Source organism: Macrotis lagotis, chromosome 7 (genome assembly GCF_037893015.1).
Source record: "Macrotis lagotis isolate mMagLag1 chromosome 7, bilby.v1.9.chrom.fasta, whole genome shotgun sequence".
Lineage (NCBI taxonomy): Eukaryota > Metazoa > Chordata > Mammalia > Peramelemorphia > Peramelidae > Macrotis > Macrotis lagotis.
Genome location: NC_133664.1, coordinates 22,104,369 through 22,127,224, shown reverse-complemented (window position 1 = coordinate 22,127,224; position 22,856 = coordinate 22,104,369). Strand labels below are relative to the sequence as shown.

General features: G+C 44.7%; 1 protein-coding gene and 1 long non-coding RNA gene across 3 annotated transcripts in view; one reads left to right on the top strand and one right to left on the bottom strand.

Annotated features, from left to right (window-relative positions):
- OSBPL10 (oxysterol binding protein like 10) overlaps nt 1–22,856 on the bottom strand; it is a 231,883-nt gene that overhangs the window by 65,568 nt on the left and 143,459 nt on the right. The window contains exon 6 of the mRNA XM_074195628.1: nt 13,779–13,933. Coding sequence (XP_074051729.1) covers nt 13,779–13,933 — 155 coding nt within the window. The remainder of the gene's footprint in view (nt 1–13,778; nt 13,934–22,856) is intronic.
- LOC141494453 (uncharacterized) lies at nt 1,513–5,836 on the top strand. Of its 2 annotated transcripts, none has more exons than XR_012470445.1 (2): nt 1,513–1,727; nt 5,438–5,836. It is a non-coding gene; the product is annotated as an uncharacterized LOC141494453 (long non-coding RNA). The 2 variants fall into 2 exon arrangements; XR_012470446.1 differs by lacking the exon at nt 1,513–1,727 and adding an exon at nt 4,311–4,733.

The window sequence follows — 22,856 nt, the reverse complement described above, 5'->3', positions numbered from 1 at the left end:
GTTCAAATCCAGCCTCAGACACTTAATAATCACCTAGCTGTGTGGCCTTGGGCAAGCCACTTAACCCCATTGCCTTGAAAAACTAAAAAAACTAAAAATAGCTAAGAAAAATACTCAAAACACTTTTTTTTGCATAAAAAGCTACTAAGAAAAACCGCTAGTATTTAAATAGCCTTTTCATGTTAGCTCAATGGACACTTACCATTATTATTCTTGTCTTATACATGAGGAAACTGAGGCAGACAAAGGTCAAGCCCAGAGTCACACAATTATTAAGTGACTGAGACAGAAGTGGAACTCGGGTCTTTCTGACTCAAGTCTAACTGTTCTTACTCACTCTAAGACTTTTGTTCTATTTCGAGTTTTTTTGGAGGGAGGAAAAAGAGAGAGAAAAGAATCATTCTATAAGATGTAATAAAAAAGCACCATAACTAACCTTATTAATGGACCAAAAAGTATGATCCTCATCAAACAAGATGGTACCTCAACTGCCCAGGCCCCATTGATCTAGCTGCATTGGGAGCAAATCCACCCACAGCAAATCAGCCCCAGTGGCTCCTTGGTTTCCAGGGTGCCCCACACAAAGGCCCACCCACCCATGTACAACCTTGAGGACAAAGCAATCATCATAATGGATTTAGAAATGATCCATTCAGTCAACATAATTGTTCCACCATTACATGGGGGAAGCTGCCTCGTAGTATCGGATGGACAAACCATCAATGGTAGACTTGGGTTCAACTCTTGATTCCTCTGCTTCCTGCCAATTTGGACATGGCCCTTCATCTGATGGGCTGCTTGGAAGTTTCTTCATCTGTTAAAAGCAGGGTTAAAGTGGGATGACCTTTGGGTTCCTTCCAGACCTGAATCTATGATCCTATAGTCTATATCAAACTGCCAGTGTATTTATGAAGCTACGAACAGATTTATGTGATAGCTCCACTAATCAATGAATTTGGTATGTACTAAGCACCTGTGTTAAGCTCTGGGGGATACAAAAAGAAACAAAAGATAGTTCCTGTCTTCAAGAAATTTACAATCAAATGGATGTTCTCAGGATCTATTTATATGTAGGTCAATTAGATTAAATCAAACATTAAGTGTAAGAGCTGGGACTTAATGAAAATACAAGGAGACGGACCCTGCCCTTTAGGAGCTTACATTCTGGCATAAAAGGGAACAGGGAGGGAATGGGGAAAAGAGGGGCACAGAGAACTATCTGTCAAGACTTGGAATTTTTGTCAGATCAGGGATCTACCTAGACACACCTATAAAGACTTATCAGTATACACATCCATCTAGCCATACATGCAGTGCATATATCTGTCTAGTTCTCTCATATGTATATATATATATATATATATACACATATATATGTATATATGTGTGTGTGTGTATATATATATATGTATATATGTATTTTCAGTATGTATGTATGTATATACCCACTGCATGTCTAGACATGTGTCTATACATATAAACACCTCTATACATGTATGTACATAGGAGCTACACTGGCACCATTAACAGAGAACCTTATTTATGAGCTATATTCTAAGACAGAATGAAGGAGTGAAAATTCCTTGAGTAAAGTGCCTGCCCTGTGTTGAATGTTGGAGATCTAAACAGAAGAGTCAGCCCCTGACCTCGGGGAGCCCACAATCTCATGAAAGACACAACGCGAATGTATCAGCAGTGAGTTTGATGAAAGGGTCAGGCGTCTCCAGGTATGGCCTCTTCTTTAATATAATTTCTACTGATACAAACATCTCTCTTCCTGACCTTGAGCCGTCTGATAATCACTGAGGCCTTGGTGGCCAGAATATCACCATCGGGGTCTTCAGGGGCCATGACTGTGGCCTCCACACAAGCAGCCGTAAGGTTTAGTTGGCAGAAGGGTCACTTCTCAGCATGAAAGTTATGGATACCAGGGCAGGAAGCAGGTGCCATGATCTGCCAGGGCTCTTGGAGGGCAATGGGTGTTAATGATGGAGTAGAAGAGGGGGTGCCCTTCTCTACTGTGACTGCTCCTCTCATTGAGCTTTAGAGTCAAGGCCAACAGTCTCAGGTTCTGGGTCCTGGGCTATCTCCATCCAGGTCTCATTGGGGTTAGTGGATGTATATGTTCTGCATATATTCTTTTTTTTTAGTTTTTTTCAAGGCAATGGGGATAAATGACTTGCCCAAGGCCACACAACTAGATAATTGTTAAGTGTATGAAACCAGATTTGAACTCAGGTCCTCCTGACTCCAGGACCAGTGCTCTATCCACTGTGCCACCTAGCCACCCCTGCCCATGTCCTTTTGCATATATGTTTTCTGTAAACACATGAAGGGCAGCCTGGTGTCATAGTCAGTCTTAAAGGCAGGAAGACTTCTAATCCCATCCATGCCACATACTGGCTCCATGATCCTGAACAAGTCACATTATCTCTCAAGGCTCAAGACAACTCTCTAAGTTCTCAAGGGAAGGACCCCTGCCCCAGCTGGTGAAGGGTGATGAGGAATTCCCTCTGCCAGTGAAGTTACACACCTATTATGCATATGTATAAACCCATACATATAAAAGATACACAGATGTGTTCATGAATTCTTTAGACATATACACACAAATGACATGTGTGTGTCTGTACACACACAATTCACCTATTTCAGTGACCTAGAAGCGTGAGTCACAAGAAAGATTTCCTCCTTCTGCAGAGCAAATGAACCATTCTATCTCCTTATATGGCTGACTTGAATCTCCATACTATGACAACACTGGAGAAGGAAGCTGTGTGGGCAGATTCTTCAACATAGACCCAACAGGCAAGGTGGCACACAACACTAACCAATCATGACCTCTCTACCCAAGGGATGGGCTTTCATTATCAAGGAAACATCAGTGAGAACTGATTGTCGATTAACTGGCCTGCCCCCACTGACCAATGGCGTATTGGACATAAGTCATTCACCAGTCTCTACCTAGAACATTTATGCCACCAGCTGACATCCCAATGCCTCTTCTCAGCACTAGGGTCTAGGAGGGTAGGCTGAGAGATGATGCCCACATGAAGAAAAGGGAAAGGCATTTTCTTCATCTAGGCCATTGTAAATGGTGAGGTCAAGTGCAAAAGGGTCTACACATCAGGGTCTGGGTCTTGGGGAGGCTGCAGAATGGCCTCGTGTCTTTTCTTGGGAATCTGACCCAAGAGCCCGCCAACATGGCAGCAGGAGATAAGATGGAAAAAGGAGATACCTGGAATTATTAGTACTGAGAGTAGAGACCACCTCACAAATCCCAGAATCTCAGAGCTGGCAGGGATCTGAGCAGCAGCCTGCATGCTGATCATAAAGAGAGGAGACCGTGGACCAATACAGAGGAGGAGATCCACATCACAACAATGAATGAGAGCTAGCATTTAAATACTTGATGCTTTAAGGTTGTCAAAACCCTTTACATGTGAATTCATCTGACTCTCCCAACCCTGACTGGGGGGTGGCTGTTCAGTCCTTAGGCATGTTTGGCTCTTCATGACCTCATGGACCACAGCATGCCAGGTCCTTCCATCCTCCAACATCTCCCAAAGTCTCTCCAAACTTCCATGACAGTATCTATCCAACAATTCTAGAAGGGATTATCCCCATTTTACAGATGAGGAAGCTGAGGCAAAGAGAGATGCGGTAACTTGCCCAGAGTAATACAATTAGGAATTGTCTGAGGCTGGATTTGAACTCAGATCTTCCTGGTTCTACCCTCTATTCACTGAGCCACCAGCTACTAAAGGACATCATGTCCTATATTGGAGCTGGCTGATACAGAAATCTGTTTTGCTTGACAATTGCAAAAAAAACAAAAACCAGAATTTTTCTCATGTGTCTCTGAGAAGTGACATCCAGCCTCTGATTGAAGGGTCAGGGCTCTCATTAATAAAATAAGAGACTTGGATGAGATGACATCAGTGGTTTCTTCCAGCTCTAAATCTACTAAACATTTTCTACTGATGTGAACCCCTGGGCAAATCCCCTAATGTCTCTGGTCTCAGTTTCCTCATCAATAAAAGGAGGGAGTTGGGTGGAATGGCTTCTCTTTCGATGTCTGACCCTCACCATTATTCTCCAGAATAGCAACGGTTGGGTTTTAGCCCCAAGACTATGGCTCTTGGAATCCAATAATAATCTCCTTTTAAAAACCAAAAAGCCATCACTGACAATTTCTCACAAGGCTGGAATAAAATGGGTAACTTTAACATTCTATATCTCTGAGACAGGGAATTTTTCATAGAAAACACCACGGGGAGCTCTCAAAGCTAAGTCGTTTGCATCTTATTAGAAGGAAATTTTTACTTTCAGAGATTTACTTTTAAGTCAACTTTAGATTTTTATACTGAAGAAAAGAAAATGGCTCCATTTTCACCCTATCTTAAAAGCTCATCTAAATGTAAATGTTGGCAAAATTAGTTGGATCGGGGAAACTCCATTCATGTCTTCACTTGTCAGGCACCAATGGAGCCTGAGAAGCCATGGATCTATCTCTAGGGGTTCCAACAATTGAGCCCCAACACACAACAGAATAGAAGGTAGTGGGCATTCCATCCAGGACTGAGGGGAACATCCCACCACACTCTGCCTGTGTCAGGTCACATCTGGAGCACTGTGATGGGCTCTGGGTTGTCACCTTTTAGGGAAGGCACCAGGAAGGTTGGCAACCAGGAAGGACATGGGGATCATGGACCCACAAGGATCAACTGCATGTAGGTTTGTTCAGGCTGGAGAAGAAGAAAACCTCCAAGAGCCAGTTGGTCAAGGGAGCTGAGACATTGAACCTTGAGAGAAATTGGGGGTGAAAGATGATGGTTGCTTGATCAGAAAGTGAGATTATGGGGTTTTCTCCTTAGTTTTAGAGGAAAGAACCATCATCAGTGGGTAGATAACAAATTGGTAAATTGAAGCTTGATTTCAGGAAATATTTTCCAAGAGGACTGCCTCAGGAGGTTTTGGGAGCCATCTTCTTCTGTCCTAAGACCATTTGTGAAAGATAATATAGAGGAAAATCTTTGCCTGGAATGACCCTCTCTTCCCTTCCATACCTTAGGCTCTTTTCTCTTCTTTAAAATTCAGAAGTACCATTTCCTACAAGAAACCTTTCCTGATTCCTTCCCTCTCAAATGATTATTTGCATTTTTCATATATGTGTATGTATAACATAATGTGGCTATATATACTTGCTGCCTTCCCCATCAGAATGTAAGCTCCTTGATGGCAGGAGTTGATTGTTATTATCACTATTATTACTAATAATTAGTGTTTAAGCAGGTTTGCAAAGATTTTATATGTGCTCTTATTAACCCGCCTTGGTTTGCCTCAGTCATGTCGGATTCCTCCCCATCTCCTTTGGGATTTTCTTGGCAGAGATACTGGAGGGGTTTGTCATTTGTTTCTCCACTTCACTTTACAGATGAGGAAACTGAGACAAACAAGGTGAAATGACTCACCCAGGGTCACATCTGGTCACTGAGGAAAGTCCAAGCCAATGCCTGCCCTCCAGGATCTCAGATTCTAACAGGAGAAGGTGAGACCTGTGGGAAAGGGGTGTCAATGATTGACTCCTAAGTTCTAAGAATTAATCACGTTGGCTTCATTACTATGCTCAGAGATGGGGAGGGCGTCCTGGACCAGGCCTGGCATGGAGATGTCTGGGAAGTGGCAAAACCAAATGCAAACTCTCCCCCCACAAGGCGGAGCTAAGACAAGTCAGTGGACCTGCCTCTCCAGGCTGATCTCCCATGTTTCCTGGCACCCACTATCCCATTTCTACCCATCTTGAATAAATGCTTCTGGTAAACCTTCTCACAAACTTTCTTCTCATGTCTGATTCCATGAAGCCGGATTCCCTCTGTGGCAAAGCATATGAAATTAATTAAACACGGTGGGACGATTATCTGGGTAATAGCCTCAGGGAGAAAGAAAAGTAATTTTCAGTCATATGAGGCAAACAAACAATAATTGCAAGGGGCCTGGAGTCCGAACGTTGACTGACAGTCCAGAGTGTTTATCCATCATCAGCCAAAAGACCCCGTGTCGGACATCAGCTGCTTAAAACCCTCTTTCTGTCATGAGATCCGCATCTAAAGGGATGTCACAAGGTGACAGAACCAAGAAATAATAGCCATTACCTTGTGTTCTTTAAAAATCTCATCTTGTACATATATATATATATATGTATATCCCATGTATAACCTGCTTATTGTCTCAGGTTTTGGATCTCAAAACCTTACATAAAAATGTTAAAAAAAATTTCTAATGGATTAGGGTAAAACAGATGCCCCTATATAAATATAAGTATAAATATAAATATATATATATATATATATATATATATATATATACTCATATAAAGGAATATTCAGAAAAAAATAGGAAATGAGAGAAAGCACTAGAATGAAGAGAGGTTGGGACAGGCTTCCTGTAGAAAGGTGAGATTTTAGTTGGAGGTCAGTAGTTGCAGTGGACAAGGGAAGAGTTTCTAGACAGGGAGGTCAGACAGAGACAAATCCTGGAGCTGAGAGACAATGAAGGGAAGAGTAGGTTTGAGGAGTGGGGAGCAAGAAGACTGGGCCAGCTTATGAAGGGCTCTCAATGTCAAACAGTATTTTATATTTGATCCTGGAGGGAAGAGGGAATCACTGGAGTTTACTGAGTGGGAGAGATGACATGATCAGACCTACCCTTTAGAGAAATCACTTTAGTGGCTGAATGAAGGATGGAGAGGAGAGGGGAGGGGAAGAGACTTGAGGCAGGCAGACCCCCAGCCAGTGGGAGGTAAGGAGGGTCTGCATCAGGGTGGGGGTTATGTCAGAAGAGAGAAAGGAGCATATTTGAGATGTCACAAAGATAAAATTGACAGGTCTTGGCAACCACCTGGATATGGGGGTCAGGGGTTGTGAGAGAATGGAGGGTCCACAATGACCCCTAGGTTGCAAATCTGAGAGCCTATGAGGATGGTATTTCCCTCTACAGGAATTGGGAAAGTAGGAGTGGGGAGGATTTTGGTGGGAAGAGAATGAGTTCCATTTTGGACAGAAGGTATATGTCATTCAGTTGGAGATGGGAAGTTGGAGAAAAGTGGAGAAATTGGGACATAATAGGTAGATCTGAGAATCATCAGAATGAGATGATGGTAGGGATGGAAGCTGATGAGATCACCCAGTGAAATAGTATAGAAAGGAGGAAGACCCATGACAGAGCCCCCTATGGTTAGAGGGAGTGATCTGGTGGAGGGTCCAGCCAAGGAGACAGAGAAGGTGCCATTGGATGAGGAAAAGGAGAATTGGAGGAGAGAAGAGAGCAAGGAGAAAAGGGTGATCATCAGTGTTAAAGACGGCAGAGAGGTGGGGCAAGGGGAATTAGGATGGAGAACAGACCATAAATTTTGGCAGCGAAGAGATCACTGGTCACTTTAGAGAGCAATTTTGATGAGGTCAAAAGCCAGAGAGTGAGAAGAGAAGAAAGGGGGCACCTCTTATACACAGCCTTTCCAATGAGGTTGACCACAAAGGGCAAAAGAGATGCAGGACAATAGTTAGCTGGGTGGGGCAGCTAGGTGGCGGAGTGGATAGAGCACTGGCCCTGGAGTCAGGAGTACCTGAGTTCAAATCCGGCCTCAGACACTTAATAGTTATCTAGCTGTGTGACCTTAGGCAAGTCACTTAACCCTATTGCCTTGCAAAAACCAAAAAAAAAAAAAAAATAGATGGGATGGAAAGATCAAGCAAAGGTTTTTTAGAATGGGGGGAGATATGGGCAGGTTTGTTGGCAGTAGGGAAGGAGCCAGTAGTTAAGAAATTAAAAATAAGTGAGGGTGGTGACAAGAAGAGGCAATTTGTTGGAGGAGATGGAATGGAAGGGGATCACTTGAACAGTAGAGGGGTTGGCCTTGTAAAAAATAAAGTCACCTCATCATGGCTGGGGTGAAGGAAGGGATGGTAGCCAAAGACATCTGATAGGAGATGAGGAAGTTATGGGGACCAATGGGTAGAGAATGCTGCACATCTTGAGAAACAATATTACATGGACTGGTCTTCTGACACCAGTCCATCTCTGACATTTTCTAGATCTTCCTCCCATCTAAAACCAAGAGACTGGAGTGGAATCCTGACTCCAGTCCAGTTCTCGACCTCATCTGTCTCACCAGCTACATCATCATCATCATCATCATCATCATCATCATCTGGCTAAATTTTGTTTGTTAAAAGAGGGTAGGGCTTGATGGGAGTTGCCCTAGCCAATAATGACATAAGGACAAACAAACAATGCTTATTTTATTTAAATTCAACTTTTACTTTTTAGTTGTACAGTCTCTCCCTCCCTCCACACCCTCTCCCACTCATTTAGAATGCAAGAAATCCAATACCTACAGTACAGATAGTCATGCAAAACATATTTCCAAATTAGTTATGTTTCTCTAAAAGAAAAATATGCTAATGAAGCTTATAATTTATATCATATGCAAATAGACCCAAATAACATCTACATTTCCACCACCACTACCCCTTCCCTCCACAATTTTACCTCAATTCAAATAAGCAGAGAAAGGAAGGTGAAGGGCAGCTATGTGGTGCAGTAGATAGAGCACCTGACCTGGAGTCAGGAGGACCTGAGTTCAAATCTGAGCTCAGACATGATAGAATTACCTAGCTATATGACCTTGGGCAAAGCACTTAATCCCATTACCTTGGGGAAATTAAAAAAAAAAAGGCAGATGTGCGGAGGGGGGAGGGATATGGGGGCTGAACTGCCCAGTTCACACCAGGTAAGGTTCACACCTGAATCTCAGGAACTGTTTTTGGACAGTTATTTTTGCAAGTCTGATGTGTTATTAAGGATTGAAAACTTCAGGGTTATACTGCACAATTTCAAGAGCAGGGAGATTCCTCTTGAGGCAGAACTCTCTCTGAAATATTCCTCTCTGTCTTTTATACTTAGAAGCCTGGTTTCCCCTGTGGTGATTGCAGTCTGCTTATCAGAAAATTAAATTGCATGATTTCCCCCCAGAAGGTCCATTTGGCTTAATCGCTGCTACTCAGACTGCTTCAGGGAAGGATGGGATGATGTGTGGTGGCCTGGGTTGTCCTCCAAGCCGCCAACTCCATCTGCCTATTAAACAAATGACATCGCTCTTCTCCTTAGACTTAGATAGCCCTTCACTAAATGGAACACACCAAGAGCCTATCTTGATGACTTCAATCCAACCCAGCATTAGCGGCCTGAAATATCACTCCCCTAATGGAGTAAGTGGAGATCTTAACACATTTCATTATGAAAAATATTTCATTTTCACATTGAACTAGTTCGGTCCCCAGAAGAATGGAAACTATGAGATCACTGCCTTTGATAACAGCTGATTCTGAGTCTCTTTGGACTGTATTAAATTCCTACTAAATTGTGGAGAATGGAATAGAATGAACTCCAAAAAGAAGCACTTTTCCAGATTCTTCTAAATGTTATCTGATGCTGAAATCTGGGGTGGGGGGAAGAAACTGGGAAAAGGCAAAAAGTCTCTGTTACTCTTCAGTTTTTCAGTTGTGTTTGACTCCTCCTCAACCCCATTTGGAATTTCTTGGCAGAGATATTGGAGTGCTTTCCATTTCCTCCTCCAGCTCATTTTACAGATGAAGAAACTGAGGTAGACAGGGTTAAATTATATGTCTAGTCCTCCCTCTGGTGGGGACTAAATTGAATACAGGAAAGACACCCTCCCCTGGTTCAAGGTATTCTGTAGATCTGTGGCTCACAAGCCCCCATCAATGGGGTTTGACTTTCACATTCAGCTGAGTGGCACAGCTGATGCAAAGTATGTACTGACATCATCTATCATGAATATTAACGCCAAGGCAGGCTCCTGTGCACCTCACACAAAGGCACAGAACAACAGGGAGAAAAGCAGGTAGACAAAAATGGGAAAGGAAGGAACTGCAGGCATGGAGAACAGCTGATACAAAGTCATCAAGATGTGAGATGGAGAGTTGTGTATGAGGAACAGAAGGCCACAGAGTCTAGAGAGGGGAGAAGAATGGAATGAAGCAGAGGCAGGGGGAGGAGAAAAGGGAATTGGGCAAACAGCAATGCTTCAATTTTAAGACCAAAGGATACACCTGAATGAAAACAAAGCCCAGAGAAGGTAAGAGTCAAATGATGCTGCTGCTGTGAAAAGGACCAGAGCCACTTCTGGGAAGGCCACTCTCATATCTAGACATAATCTAGAACATCTTAAATTCTAAGCTGAAAGGAGTTGGGTTCAAAGAACAGCCTTCTAGCCTAGAAGACCAAAGGCCTTGGTCTCTTGGTCTTGGAAGGGGGCACTTAAATTGACCCCTTGAAGAAAGTAAGGATTGTAAGATGCAAAGGTGAGAAAAGAAGGCATTCTAGGTGCTTCACACAGCCTGAGCTAAGGTGCAGAGGTAGGAAACCCAATGACGTAATTGGAAAAAAGCAAATAGGTCAAGTTGATTGGAAAATTGAGCCTAGAAACAGAAATAACATTTAAGTCTATAAAAGTAGGCTGGAGTCAGGTTGTAAGGAGCTTTCATTGCTGTCCCAGGGATTCGGGAAAAAAAATCAAAGACAAAACCAATAATGTCTTTTCAGAGACAAATAAGACTGCATCTTCACAGAAGCAAAGGGGGGGGGGGCAAAATATCTTATACACAGTCAAACATGGTCATACTATCCCATGTTTTTTACTTGTTTTTCCTTTGTTATAAAGGTCTGGATTCTGGAGGGAGAGAAGAAATCCCTTGATATTTCTATAAATGACTATGATGTTAAAAAAATACATACACACATGAATATATATGTATGCATATGTAAATACAATTTTATGATTTTTTTAAAGGTTCACCAAGCTTACAAACAAAAATTGCCTATCTATGGAACCTTCTAGCCCAAGCCAACCTCGACTCTAAAAAGATCCTAAGTTAATGAGCACATTGATATCCCTATCCCTAACCATATCCCCTTTTTCTTCAGACTAAAATCTGGGCAGATTCATCAAAGGCTAAGTTCCTTGGGGCACTTGATCAGGAAAAAGACTGCCCCTATCTTTACTTTTTTGGAGGTAGTTTTTTTTGGGGGGGAGGGAGTTTGTAAGGCTATGGGGAAGGGACAGCTAGGTGGCACAGGGGACAGAGCACTGACTTGGAGTCAGGAGGACCTGAGTTCCAATTGGCCTCAGATACTTAATAATTATCTGGCTGTGTGACCTTGTGAAAGTCATTTAACCCATTGCCTTAAATAAATAAAATTTATCTTAAAAAAAGGCTATGGGGATAAGTGATTTGTCCAAGGTCATACAGCTGGTAAGTATTAAGTGATGGGGCTGGATTTGAACTCAATCTCTTTGTTTTTAACCCCTCTCATATTTCTGCACACCACTGACCTCAGAGATCCTGCTACTTGAACCTATAAAGAATAGCTAAGATCCCACACGCTCACTGCTTCCCCCTGAGATCCCACACGCTCACTGCTTCTCCCTGAGATCCACCATACTCACTGCTTCCCCCTGAGATCCACCATACTCACTGCTTCACCCTGAGATCCCACACACACACTGCTTCTCCCTGAGATCCCACACGCTCACTGCTTCCCCGAGATCCCACACACTCACTGCTTCCCCCTGAGATCCACCATACTCACGGCTTCACCCTGAGATCTACCATACTCACTGCTTCACCCTGAGATCCCACATACTCACTGCTTCACCCTGAGATCCCACACGCTCACTGCTTCACCCTGAGATCCCACACGCTCACTGCTTCCCCCTGAGATCCACCATACTCACTGCTTCACCCTGAGATCCCACATGCTCACTGCTTCCCCCTGAGATCCACCATACTCACTGCTTCCCCCTGAGATCCACCATACTCACTGCTTCACCCTGAGATCCCACATGCTCACTGCTTCCCCCTGAGATCCACCATACTCACTGCTTCCCCCTGAGATCCACCATACTCACTGCTTCACCCTGAGATCCCACACACACACTGCTTCTCCCTGAGATCCCACACGCTCACTGCTTCCCCGAGATCCCACACACTCACTGCTTCCCCCTGAGATCCACCATACTCACGGCTTCACCCTGAGATCTACCATACTCACTGCTTCACCCTGAGATCCCACATACTCACTGCTTCACCCTGAGATCCCACACGCTCACTGCTTCACCCTGAGATCCCACACGCTCACTGCTTCCCCCTGAGATCCACCATACTCACTGCTTCACCCTGAGATCCCACATGCTCACTGCTTCCCCCTGAGATCCACCATACTCACTGCTTCCCCCTGAGATCCACCATACTCACTGCTTCACCCTGAGATCCCACATGCTCACTGCTTCCCCCTGAGATCCACCATACTCACTGCTTCCCCCTGAGATCCACCATACTCACTGCTTCACCCTGAGATCCCACACACACACTGCTTCTCCCTGAGATCCCACACGCTCACTGCTTCCCCGAGATCCCACACACTCACTGCTTCCCCCTGAGATCCACCATACTCACGGCTTCACCCTGAGATCTACCATACTCACTGCTTCACCCTGAGATCCCACATACTCACTGCTTCACCCTGAGATCCCACACGCTCACTGCTTCACCCTGAGATCCCACACGCTCACTGCTTCCCCCTGAGATCCACCATACTCACTGCTTCACCCTGAGATCCCACATGCTCACTGCTTCCCCCTGAGATCCACCATACTCACTGCTTCACCCTGAGATCCACCATACTCACTGCTTCACCCAATCCCCTCAACTCAACCAATTCAATAATTAACAATTTACTGATTATATCAATGAATAACAAGTCTCCATATTGATGCCAATTACACATTTTTATGCCCTGTTACTGTTATCATTACCATTATTTTTCTGCCTCAGTTTCCTCCTCTGGAAATGGAAGTAGAAAGACTAGAGGTCCCTGCTGACTCTAGATGACCCTCTTCTGTAAAACAGGGACAACCCATAATTGGCATCTGCAGTTGTCCCTGAATTTCTAGACATCATCTGAGCACAATAGTGGGAAACATGTATGTCCACACACAACCACACATTTGCACACAAAAGGAAAAGAAAATAAATCATTATCCTATAATGCAAAGAAAAAGGAATGGGGAAAAGTCTGACCCTTTTTTGAGAAGTTCAGGCCATTTGTTCCTTAGAAGGCAAGTCTGGGGAGAGGCCAGAAGCCCATGTCTGGTTCCAGTCCCTTTTCCAAGCTCCATCTGTCAAACTGATGACAACAGAGTCCAAAGTCTTCTAATATTAAGAAAGTCTGGCACATTAAGATGGCACCTGGTCACCAGTACAAGGTCCAACCATGCAGGACTGGAGGCAGTGCCGGCTAATTCGGCCCCGGCTGTCACCCATCATATTACCATGACTGAATTAAGTGGCGATTACTCAACGGAGTGACATAATATATTCTAAGAGCTCCCATCGTGTCAGTGGGCAACGCCGTTAATGGGCCCATTAGAATTCTCCCACTGGCAGTTAAAATGACTCCAATTTCAATGAAAATATGAGATTCATCATTCATCCCCTCACAATTCATCCATGGTGGTTGACAAGAGCGTCAATCTAAGGAGAGGCCCGATGGAGCTGCCGGCTTCCTCCCAGCACGCTGGCCCTTTCATCATCCTGCCCCCCATTCAAGGGAAAAGATGCCTTCATTCCTTTCTTAACCAACTACAATCCAAGATGTTAACAATGAACCACAGGTATGGGAGGCATCGGACTCACCTTGGGTTCTGGACTAGATGGCTCGTCTTTGCTTCCAGATGAGTTGGGTAAGGCTGCCCACGTGACACTGGTGCTAGACGATGGCAGCAAGCCCACCGCCCCGTTTTTCAGCTGATCTGTGGAATGGGACTTGGGCCCAAGCCATGTCAGGTTTTCTGAAATAGAGACCTAGAATGATGTCAAGTATTTTCTACATTCAACATTACACCTAGATTAATCAGGATATCCCATAGGCTCAACTTGACATGCGGTGGGGTGGCAGGGACCTCTTTTTAAGTCGAATCCCAGTTGTATGTTCTCATTCTTCTTCCTTTAGTTACACAGCTTTGGGTTAGACATTGATCTCTCTAGATATAAAACTTTTATTATCAAATATTAGAAATTATCAAATATTTATTGATAAATATTAGATATTATCAAAAATTATATATTAGATAGTATCAAATAGTAGATATTTGCCCAAATATTGGGGTCATTTACTAGATACCAGAAAAAAACCAAGCTCTTCAGAATTTTCTTGAATGCAATCGGCCCAACAATTTTTATATTCAGATAAGGTTTTTGAATGTAAAATCAAATCTTCTGCTATCAAATATATAATAAGAGTTATTGAAGCCAATTTGAGGAGAGGTCATTTTGGCAAGATGGCACCAGCTCTGGCCTTCAACTCCACCTCCCACATGTACAGTCTGTGATTCTGGGCAAGTCCTCAGTGATAAGGAATTTTAGCTAAATAGAAGTTTCTTCATTCAGTTGACTCTATAGGCATTTATTAAGCACCCATGTATCAGATACTCTGCAAAGCGTGGGAATTCTCAAAGTGAGCATTTCTCCAAGTGTGGCCAGCAACCCTTGAGAAGGTTCCAAGACCTTTTCGTGAGATCCAGAAGGTCAAAACTATTTTCACAACAAGACATTTTAAACTAATAATATGAAAAATATCAAGCTATAACCTATATAAACAAGAGCTCTTTGGAGAGAGCCACAATAATTTTTAAGAATATAAAGAAGTCCTAAAACCAAAGTCTAGGTCTGGCCTAACCCTTTCCTTCCTTCCCTCACTCCCTCCCTCCTTTCCCCCCCACATAATGGATAGTGTGGAAGACAAAGGAGGGTAGGGTCCTGCTAGGCAGAACTGGCTAGGATTATTATGCCCAATTTATTATTATTAACAATTTCTTGAGAAGTTAGAGAAAATCCAAAGGAAGACATTCAAGGGTGCCGAGCTCTAATCATCTCAAGGATAGGAATACCATGGAGAAAAGATGAGGGAAGGGGGTGGCAAAGGGGTTTGAGTCCATCCTTTCTAGAACGCCTATGTACCAGAAAGCCTGCCAATGACAACTAAAAAATGAAACCATGCCTGCTCTCGAAGTCCTTCTGGTGCCTACGTTCTAAAGTCCTATGGAAGGAGGAGACTCATCCCCTATGGGTCCAACTTGTAAAACTAGGAATAACTCCCTCAACTAATGAATAGAAATATAATACAAATATAATGTTATATTTATTATATCATGTTACAAGGTAACTAGGTAGCTTGATGGATAGAGAGCACCAAGTCTTTTCTTGACTTCAAATCTGTGTGACCCTGGGCAAGTCACTTTACCCTGTGTGCCTTGGTTTCTGAATTGTAAAATGAGTTGGAGAAGGAAATGTCAAAACCACTCCAGTATTTTTGTCAAGAAAAACCCTAAACGGACTCAAGGAAGAATCAGAATCAACTGAAAACAAAGCAATATATAATACATAACATAATAAAATATAAAAGTCTCCTTAGAGGTGGTATCAAAAATGAAGGAATGAAGCGGGTTCTTTTTAAACATTTACTCTGGTAAAGCAAACTCTCAGGAAGCCCATCCTTTAATAAGTGGACCACTTATAGTGGTATGAGCCGCAAGTCAAATGGAAAAGCTTTAGGATGACCTTCAGGCCCTTCCTTTTTTTTTTTTTTTGTCCAGTCAATTTTCTGTATGTGTTCAGATCCTGGGATCATAGGCTGGGAGGTAGAAGGGATTTTTGAGTTAAAATCCCCCATGTTCCAATTGGGGAAACAGGCTCCCAGAGACTCAGTGACTTGCTCAAGGTCCCTGAGATGCACAAGGCTAAGCTGAGATTCAATCAGAGTCCCAGGGTTGGAGGCAGTCTAGTTCTTTAGCTGTCTCTACAGCTTCTTGAACCCCCAAGGTCCAAGAGAAGCACTTTTTTCTAGTAGCTTCCCCAAGGGCCCCCTCTTCCTCCTCCAGGAAGACTTCACTGATCCTAGGCATAATAGCCATGCCCCACCCCCAGATCCTCAAACACTCTCCTTCCCTCTCAGATGCTCATGTCCCATTTCTGGACCTTTGATTTTATTCAAGTCACTTAGGAAGACCTCAACCTGCTTGGTGGCATGCATGGAAGAGTTGGAGAATTTTGCCTGGGGCACCGTAGATATGAAATGACTTACCTGGGCTCCCCCAGCTAGGTAGAGGCAGAAGCCGAACCTGGGGCTCCTGGCACCAGCACTCTGGAGCTAGAAAGGATCTCAGAAGCCAACAAGTCCACCACCTCACTTTACAGATGAGGAAACTAAGGCTTAGACAGGTCCCCAGGATAACAAAGATCTGGAGGAGCCCTCATTGGCTGGCCAGCCCCAGACTCTCATTTTACAAACAAGGCCCCTACTGTTCTCCTTAGACAGTTCATTCCACTTTGGGATACTTCTAATTGGAAATTTTTTTCCTTTGATATCAATCCAAAATAGACCTAAATTTGCTTTTTTTTCTCAAGACACATTGTAACAATATAAGTTATTTTATGTTCAGGGATTTTTTTTTCAACTGTTTCCCTCTCTCACGCAGGTTGAAGGACCAGGGACTCCTCATGGATCTGATCCCCCCTCCCACCCTCACCCCCCAGCTCCTAGAGGCTCCCCATATTGATGAACTTAGGGCACAGCCCATAGGAGCCCCTACAGCCTCAGCCTCCCCCACCCTGTAATTATGGGCTCCACCCCCAGCTTCATCAGAAATGCAGAGATTTAGAGCTCACATGAGAAAGCCCAACCCTCTCATCTTACAGAGAAGGCAACCAGAGTCCCCGGCAAGGTTCCATATAACTTGCCCACGGTCAGTCAGGTGGTGAAAGAGCCAGGATCCAAACTGAATGGAATTCAAGACCTTTTCGTGTTCAGCCAGGGTTGGAGTGTGCAGCTTCATAATGGCTATTTCATTTTTATTTATTTCATTTTAATGACAACTATTTCATTCAATAAACTTTTATTAATGTGCTAGAGACAAATCTAAAAATCAAAATGCTTTCTGTCCTCCAGGAATTTAAAATCTACCAGTCCCCTCCTTTCCCCCACCAGGAAAGAAAGCTAAAACAAAATCAACATTCTTTCAGAGAATCAGTGTGTTGGATCAAAGCTGTCACAGTTTATTATTTTAAAGGAACACGGAAATCAATAATCAAATTCTACTGTATCAAACAAAATTCAGCAGCTGTGTGAATGGTGTGAGCAGGCCAGGGGAAAATCGGGTATGAAAATCCCCAAACTGGAAGGAAACACGCAACAGACTAAAGTGAGGCTAAAATGGGGGAATGTGGATGGGGGTGAAAGAGGGGAGATGCAACTATCTTTACACAACTGGCAACTGAAATGAGGGGAGCCAGAGTCAGGAAGGAGACAGAAACACAATTCAAGTCAACCAACATTTATTAAACTCCTCCTAATTACAAGGCACTGACCCGGGGCCGGGGATACAAAGGGGGTAATGCTCAGCTCCTCCCAGAAGTCCCAATATAAACAGAGGCATGGTACATGTTGGACATGGAGGGTTCAAGCACCTGTATCGATGATGCCTGGAGACCATGGGCTCCAACCAAATAGCAGGTCATTTCTGCGTTTGGGAGCATCTGGTTCCAGTATTAAAAACACCAACAAGCAGATGGCCAGGGAAGCATGAATGAGACCAAGAGCATCAAGGGAATATAGAGAAGGGCCTGGCTTGAAGGTGGGCGAGGGGTACTCTCTCCCACCGGCTTCTGACCCACCCAGATGAAGGCCAGTCTCCTCGCACATCAGATGGTGACTCCAGTGGCTGAGCCTAGTCTATGGGCCTCTCTTCCAATGGGAAAGGCCAGCAGGAGGGAGGAAGCTATACCAGAGAAAGGCTGGGGGGAAAGCAAAGGGTTCAACAGCCAGAGATGAAGGTGGAAATGAAAGAGTGGAATGAGGTCAGAGGGAAGCAAGTTCTTCCAATCTGATTGTCACAGAGAACGTGTTATGGGGAGAAGCGCGATAAAGATGGTAAGCTAAGGTTGGCCTTGAAAACCAGACAGAAAATGAGGACTGTAAATGATGCTGAAGTCACGCTAGCAGACCCATGGATCAGGAAGAACATTTAAGGATCAGTGGGTTAGAATGGAGAGATCACCAGTGTCAGTGGTCCAGATCCGACGTGAAAAGGGCTTAAACTAAGAGTAAAGTGTGGGGGCAGGGCAGAGCTGACCTGGAGGGGTGAGGGAGAAGGAACAGCCAGAAATGACCCCAAGGATGCAACGGGGTTGGTAATTCCAAGGATGAGCGGGCAATGCCATGGACAGAAAGGAAAGGAAGCAGGTAGGGGTAGGCACAGAGGAGAAAGATGCTGCCATCATCCATCCATGGGGCAGATGGACTTGGAGGTGCCAAGTGTGCCATCCTGCAAATGGGTGTGGCTCTGAACTCCGAGGAACCTTAGAGTCATGATCGTTGAAAGCAGAGGCAGGGAGGAGCTCACTGAGGCAGAGGAGGAGGAGAAAAATGGCAGGCAAGAATGAACCTTTGGGAGACACCCAAGGTAGGGAGGGAAAGAAAAGAAGCCAACAAAAGAAAACAAGAATGACCAAGCAGAGAAGCGGAACAACCAAAACACGGGTTACAGGACCAGAGAGAACAAACTTCCAAGCAGGTAGAGGAATGAGGCAGGTGAGAGTGGATGTAGTGGAGAGGTTCAAGAAGAATCAATAAAAGGTAAAAAAAAAAACCCAACTTAGGTACATAAATAAAAGGGTCTTCTATCCACCCCAAGTACATTTTGCATTGATAGGTGATCTTCCATGTTATTATCAGGGAAGGTCAAGGTGATGATTAGAAATGTCTGGCAGGTACAACATTTGTGTGTGGGAGGAGGGGGCTGGGGAGACAACTCAGGATGAAAGATTAAAAAGGACCCAAGGGTCAACTGTCTCTGAGTCTTGATTCAGGAAACGACAGGCAACCATCTCTGGGGCAGCATGAACAGTCTCGGTCCTTCCCTGCCAAAGGGAAAGTAGTTCCGGTCTCAAGCTTCCTTGTCAACAAAGACAGGCTGAGAATTCCAGGTTCCCCAGGACGAAGGCAGCCAAGTAAAGCCCAGGGAGTGGGGGCACAATGACCAACCCCGAAGTCACTGACCCTTCAAAGGCAAGGGGGTTAACTGGCACTTCTGGAAGGAATTTGTTAAAAAATATTTCAACTATCACTGTAAACACTAGATATGTTTGGCCTCCTGAAAGGGAAAAACTAGATTTTGTTTTTCTTAAAGGAAGAATAGTGTATTTCAAAAATTTTGTTAGAAATCAAGATTCAAAACCACATGCTCCTTCCTTGTTCTGTCAACCTCACCATTGGTTGCTCTCACACCCCTTTGGGGTAAAGGGATGCAAAGCTCACAGTGGCTTGTGCTGGGGTAAGGATGAAGACTGTTCACTTTCCATGCCCCAAGAAGGGGCACATGATAATAGTGTCTCCCAAAAGCAACACCATGGGCTCCTCAGAAGGCAAAAAGGGAATAAACAACATCTCCCTAACAAGAACTGCAAGTGCTAATAAGCCGTAGACTACAGCTTCTATTTTCCTATATGTCCCCAGAACTCATCGATCTGATAGGTCATAGAAAATAGGGTCAGATGGTGTAGGTTAACCAACTTAAAAAACCATCATCTGTTCTCTTGATTGCCTAACCTGGGGGGTTGTTTGGCCTGCAGAAGGTTCAACTGGGAGTTACCTTCAAGTATCTGAAGGTTTGCCCCCCAGATGCCACCCCCAAGAATCTGAAGGGTTGCCCCCTGGCTGCCACCTCCAAGTATCTGAAGGGTGCCCCTGACTACCACCACCTCCAAGTATCTCAAGGATTGACCCCTGGCTTTCATCACTTCCAAGTATTGTTAGGGCTGCCCCCAGCTGCCACCTCCAAGTATCTGAAGAATTGACCCCCGCAGAGGACTCACTCCTATCCCGGAAGGCAGAGCAAATAAGGAAACAGCAAAAAAGCAAATCCAGGTACAAGTTCAGGAAAAACCTTCCTAAGAATCCCAGCTGTCCCCAAGTGGAATGAATGCTTTTGGCTGTCTCGGGAGGTAGTGAGCTCTCCTCACTGGAGGTCTTCGAGCAAAGGTTGGGTGACTGGCCGGGTCTGTTGGAGAGAGGATTCTTGGTCGGAGTGGCCACTGAGATCCCTTCCAACTCTGAAATGCTGTGATTCTGCTATTCTCTGATAAACTGTAAGCACAGACAGACAAGACATCAACAGTTAGATGCTTTCAATGCAATGGATCCCACTGTCCAGGGAGGCGAAGGAGCTGGTCATCATGTCTCTTGTGACTCAGCTCCCTGCATCCAACCACAGTCGGGAGGGAAACCCTGTAAGAAGTACTGGGGGAGTGGGCTCTGCAGGCAATACTGGGGTAGTGGGCACTATGGGCAGTATTAGGTGAGTGGGCACTACAGGAGGTATTGGGGACTGGGCACTACAGGCAGTATTGGGAGAGTAGGCGCTACAGGCAGTACTGGGGGAGTGGGTGCTACAGGCAGTATTGGGGGAGTGGGTGCTACAGGCAGTATTGGGGAGTGGCCACTACAGGGATGATGCTCCTCATTATGAAAAAGAGAAAACCACACATCAGAGAAAGCAACTCAGCCTGCCCCTGTTCACACACCATCAGAGGCAGGATTGGAACCCCAGGTATCTCAGGGTTGCTGTTTTTAACCTTGCTACTAAAGTCTAATTAATACTCTTTTCATTCAGGTGACCCAGTTGTTAATTAAGCCTTGAGGCAGGCCAGCAGGTTGTCCCTTCCTAAGTCACCTGGGATAAAAATAAGAGAGGGGAGTCTATCCCTCTGAGCAGAATAATGGTGATCTTGGGGAAAGGCAGCTCCACATTTTGTTTCTGTATAAATCTCTAGGGCTCAGCATACAGCAGGCACTTAATAAATGTGGCATTGTCCACAGGGGCCATGAGACATAGCACTGGGGCTAGAGAGAAGTTGCCAGGACCCTACAAAGGACACTGGACTTTCCTGGATCTCCAAGCATCCTCATTTACTCCCCCTCCAGCCACCCTTCCCATTCTCCACCTAAGGAACCCTCCGACCCACTAAGGCTTTCCCATCATTCACAACCAAATTAAGGACCAACCAGGGCAGGGGCATCATGGACAATTCTGAAGAGCTTGGGGAGGAATAACAAGTCGCATGTCTGTTCCACTTTCCTCGTGTCTCATTCAAGTATTCTTACGCCCATTTTACAGAAGAGGAAACTGGGGTTTGTACACCTAGGCAACTTGCTCAAGCAAATATCTGAGGCAGGATTCCACCTGGGTCAGCTGCCTCATCGGCCGTACCCTGTTACCGCATTCAAAGGTCAGAGGATTGTATAGGATGGGAGGAGCCAGGTCACCCAAATCCCTCCTTTTATGATGGAGGAACCTGAGGTCCCGGGAGATGGACCTGTTCCAGCTCACAAAGTCAGTAAGCACCAGAGGGGAGGATTTGAACCCAGTCCTTTGATCTTAAATCATCCCAGACTCCCTCTGCCCTGAAACCACTTGGAGAAGAGCCAGGGAACCAGGAGATGCCACCTTGTACCCGACCCTCAGCCCAATACATGGACCCTACTGGCAACTGCTTTTTCTCCTGAAGATCCCTGGATTCCACAGGGACAGGAGAATTTCCCTTTCTGGGGCTACATGAATTTTTTTTTGGCAAGCAATTAGGTTAAGTGACTTGCCCAAGGCCACACAGCTAGGCAATTTTTAAGTGTCTGAGGCCAAATTTGAACTCAGGTCCTCCTGACTCCAGGGCCGGTGCTCTATCCTCTGTGCCACTTAGATGCCCCTACATGAATTTTTTAAGAAAAAAAATTTAAAAAATAAAAATAAAAAGCACTGCTGTGTTGAAGCATCAATTAAAGCAGCCTGAAGGTTAGACGGGAATGGATTCACTGTCCTGGGCCTTCCTTCTCCACCAATGTGGGAATGGAGGGAAGGGGACGCGGGGGGTCATCCCAAGAGCCCCTGTTCCTACCGTCGATGGCTGCCAGTCACAGAAATGGTTTCCTTCTCTGCAGACTCAAGCAAAGGAGAAGATAAGCTCCTTGAGGGCAAGGGCAGCTTCTGGCCCTCGTTGTAGCCTCAGGAACATGGTGGACGATTAGTAGATGTTTACTAATTCACTCCACGAGGGCTATCTGGCCAGGAGGGCTGTCCTCCAAGGAAGGTGAAACACCGCTCAAAAGGACTGAGAAGAAAACAGCGTCTGTGTAGGACCTCATCACGTCCAGCCAGAGATCACCCTGACTTTCATGAACACATGGACAACATCCAGACAACGAAACTTTCAGGCCGGCACCTCCTAGAGACCTGGTGGCCGAGGTGTGTGTGAAGAAGACTTGAACTCAAGTCCTGCCTCAGACAGTGTGGGACCCTGGGTGAGGTCTTTGCCTGCCTCAGCTTCCTCATTGACAAAATGAAGGCTCCTTCTAGCTCTGCAGTTCCAAGATTTTCTTTAAAAAGAAAAAATGGAGGGGGACAGCTAGGTGGTGCAGTAGATAGAGCACCAACCCTGGAGTCAGGAAGACCTGAGTTCAAATCCAGCCTGAGACATTTAATAATTGCCTAACTGTGTGACCTTGGCAAGCCACTTAACCCCATTGCCTAGCAAAAAGAATAAAACAAAAAAAGAAAAAACAGAATCTTACAGTTAGTTTTTTGTCTGTTTTTCATTTTTAATTTCTGAAAGTCAGAGGATAAGGTAAAATCTTGGAAAGAGTCCAAGGAGCAGACTGGGAACAAA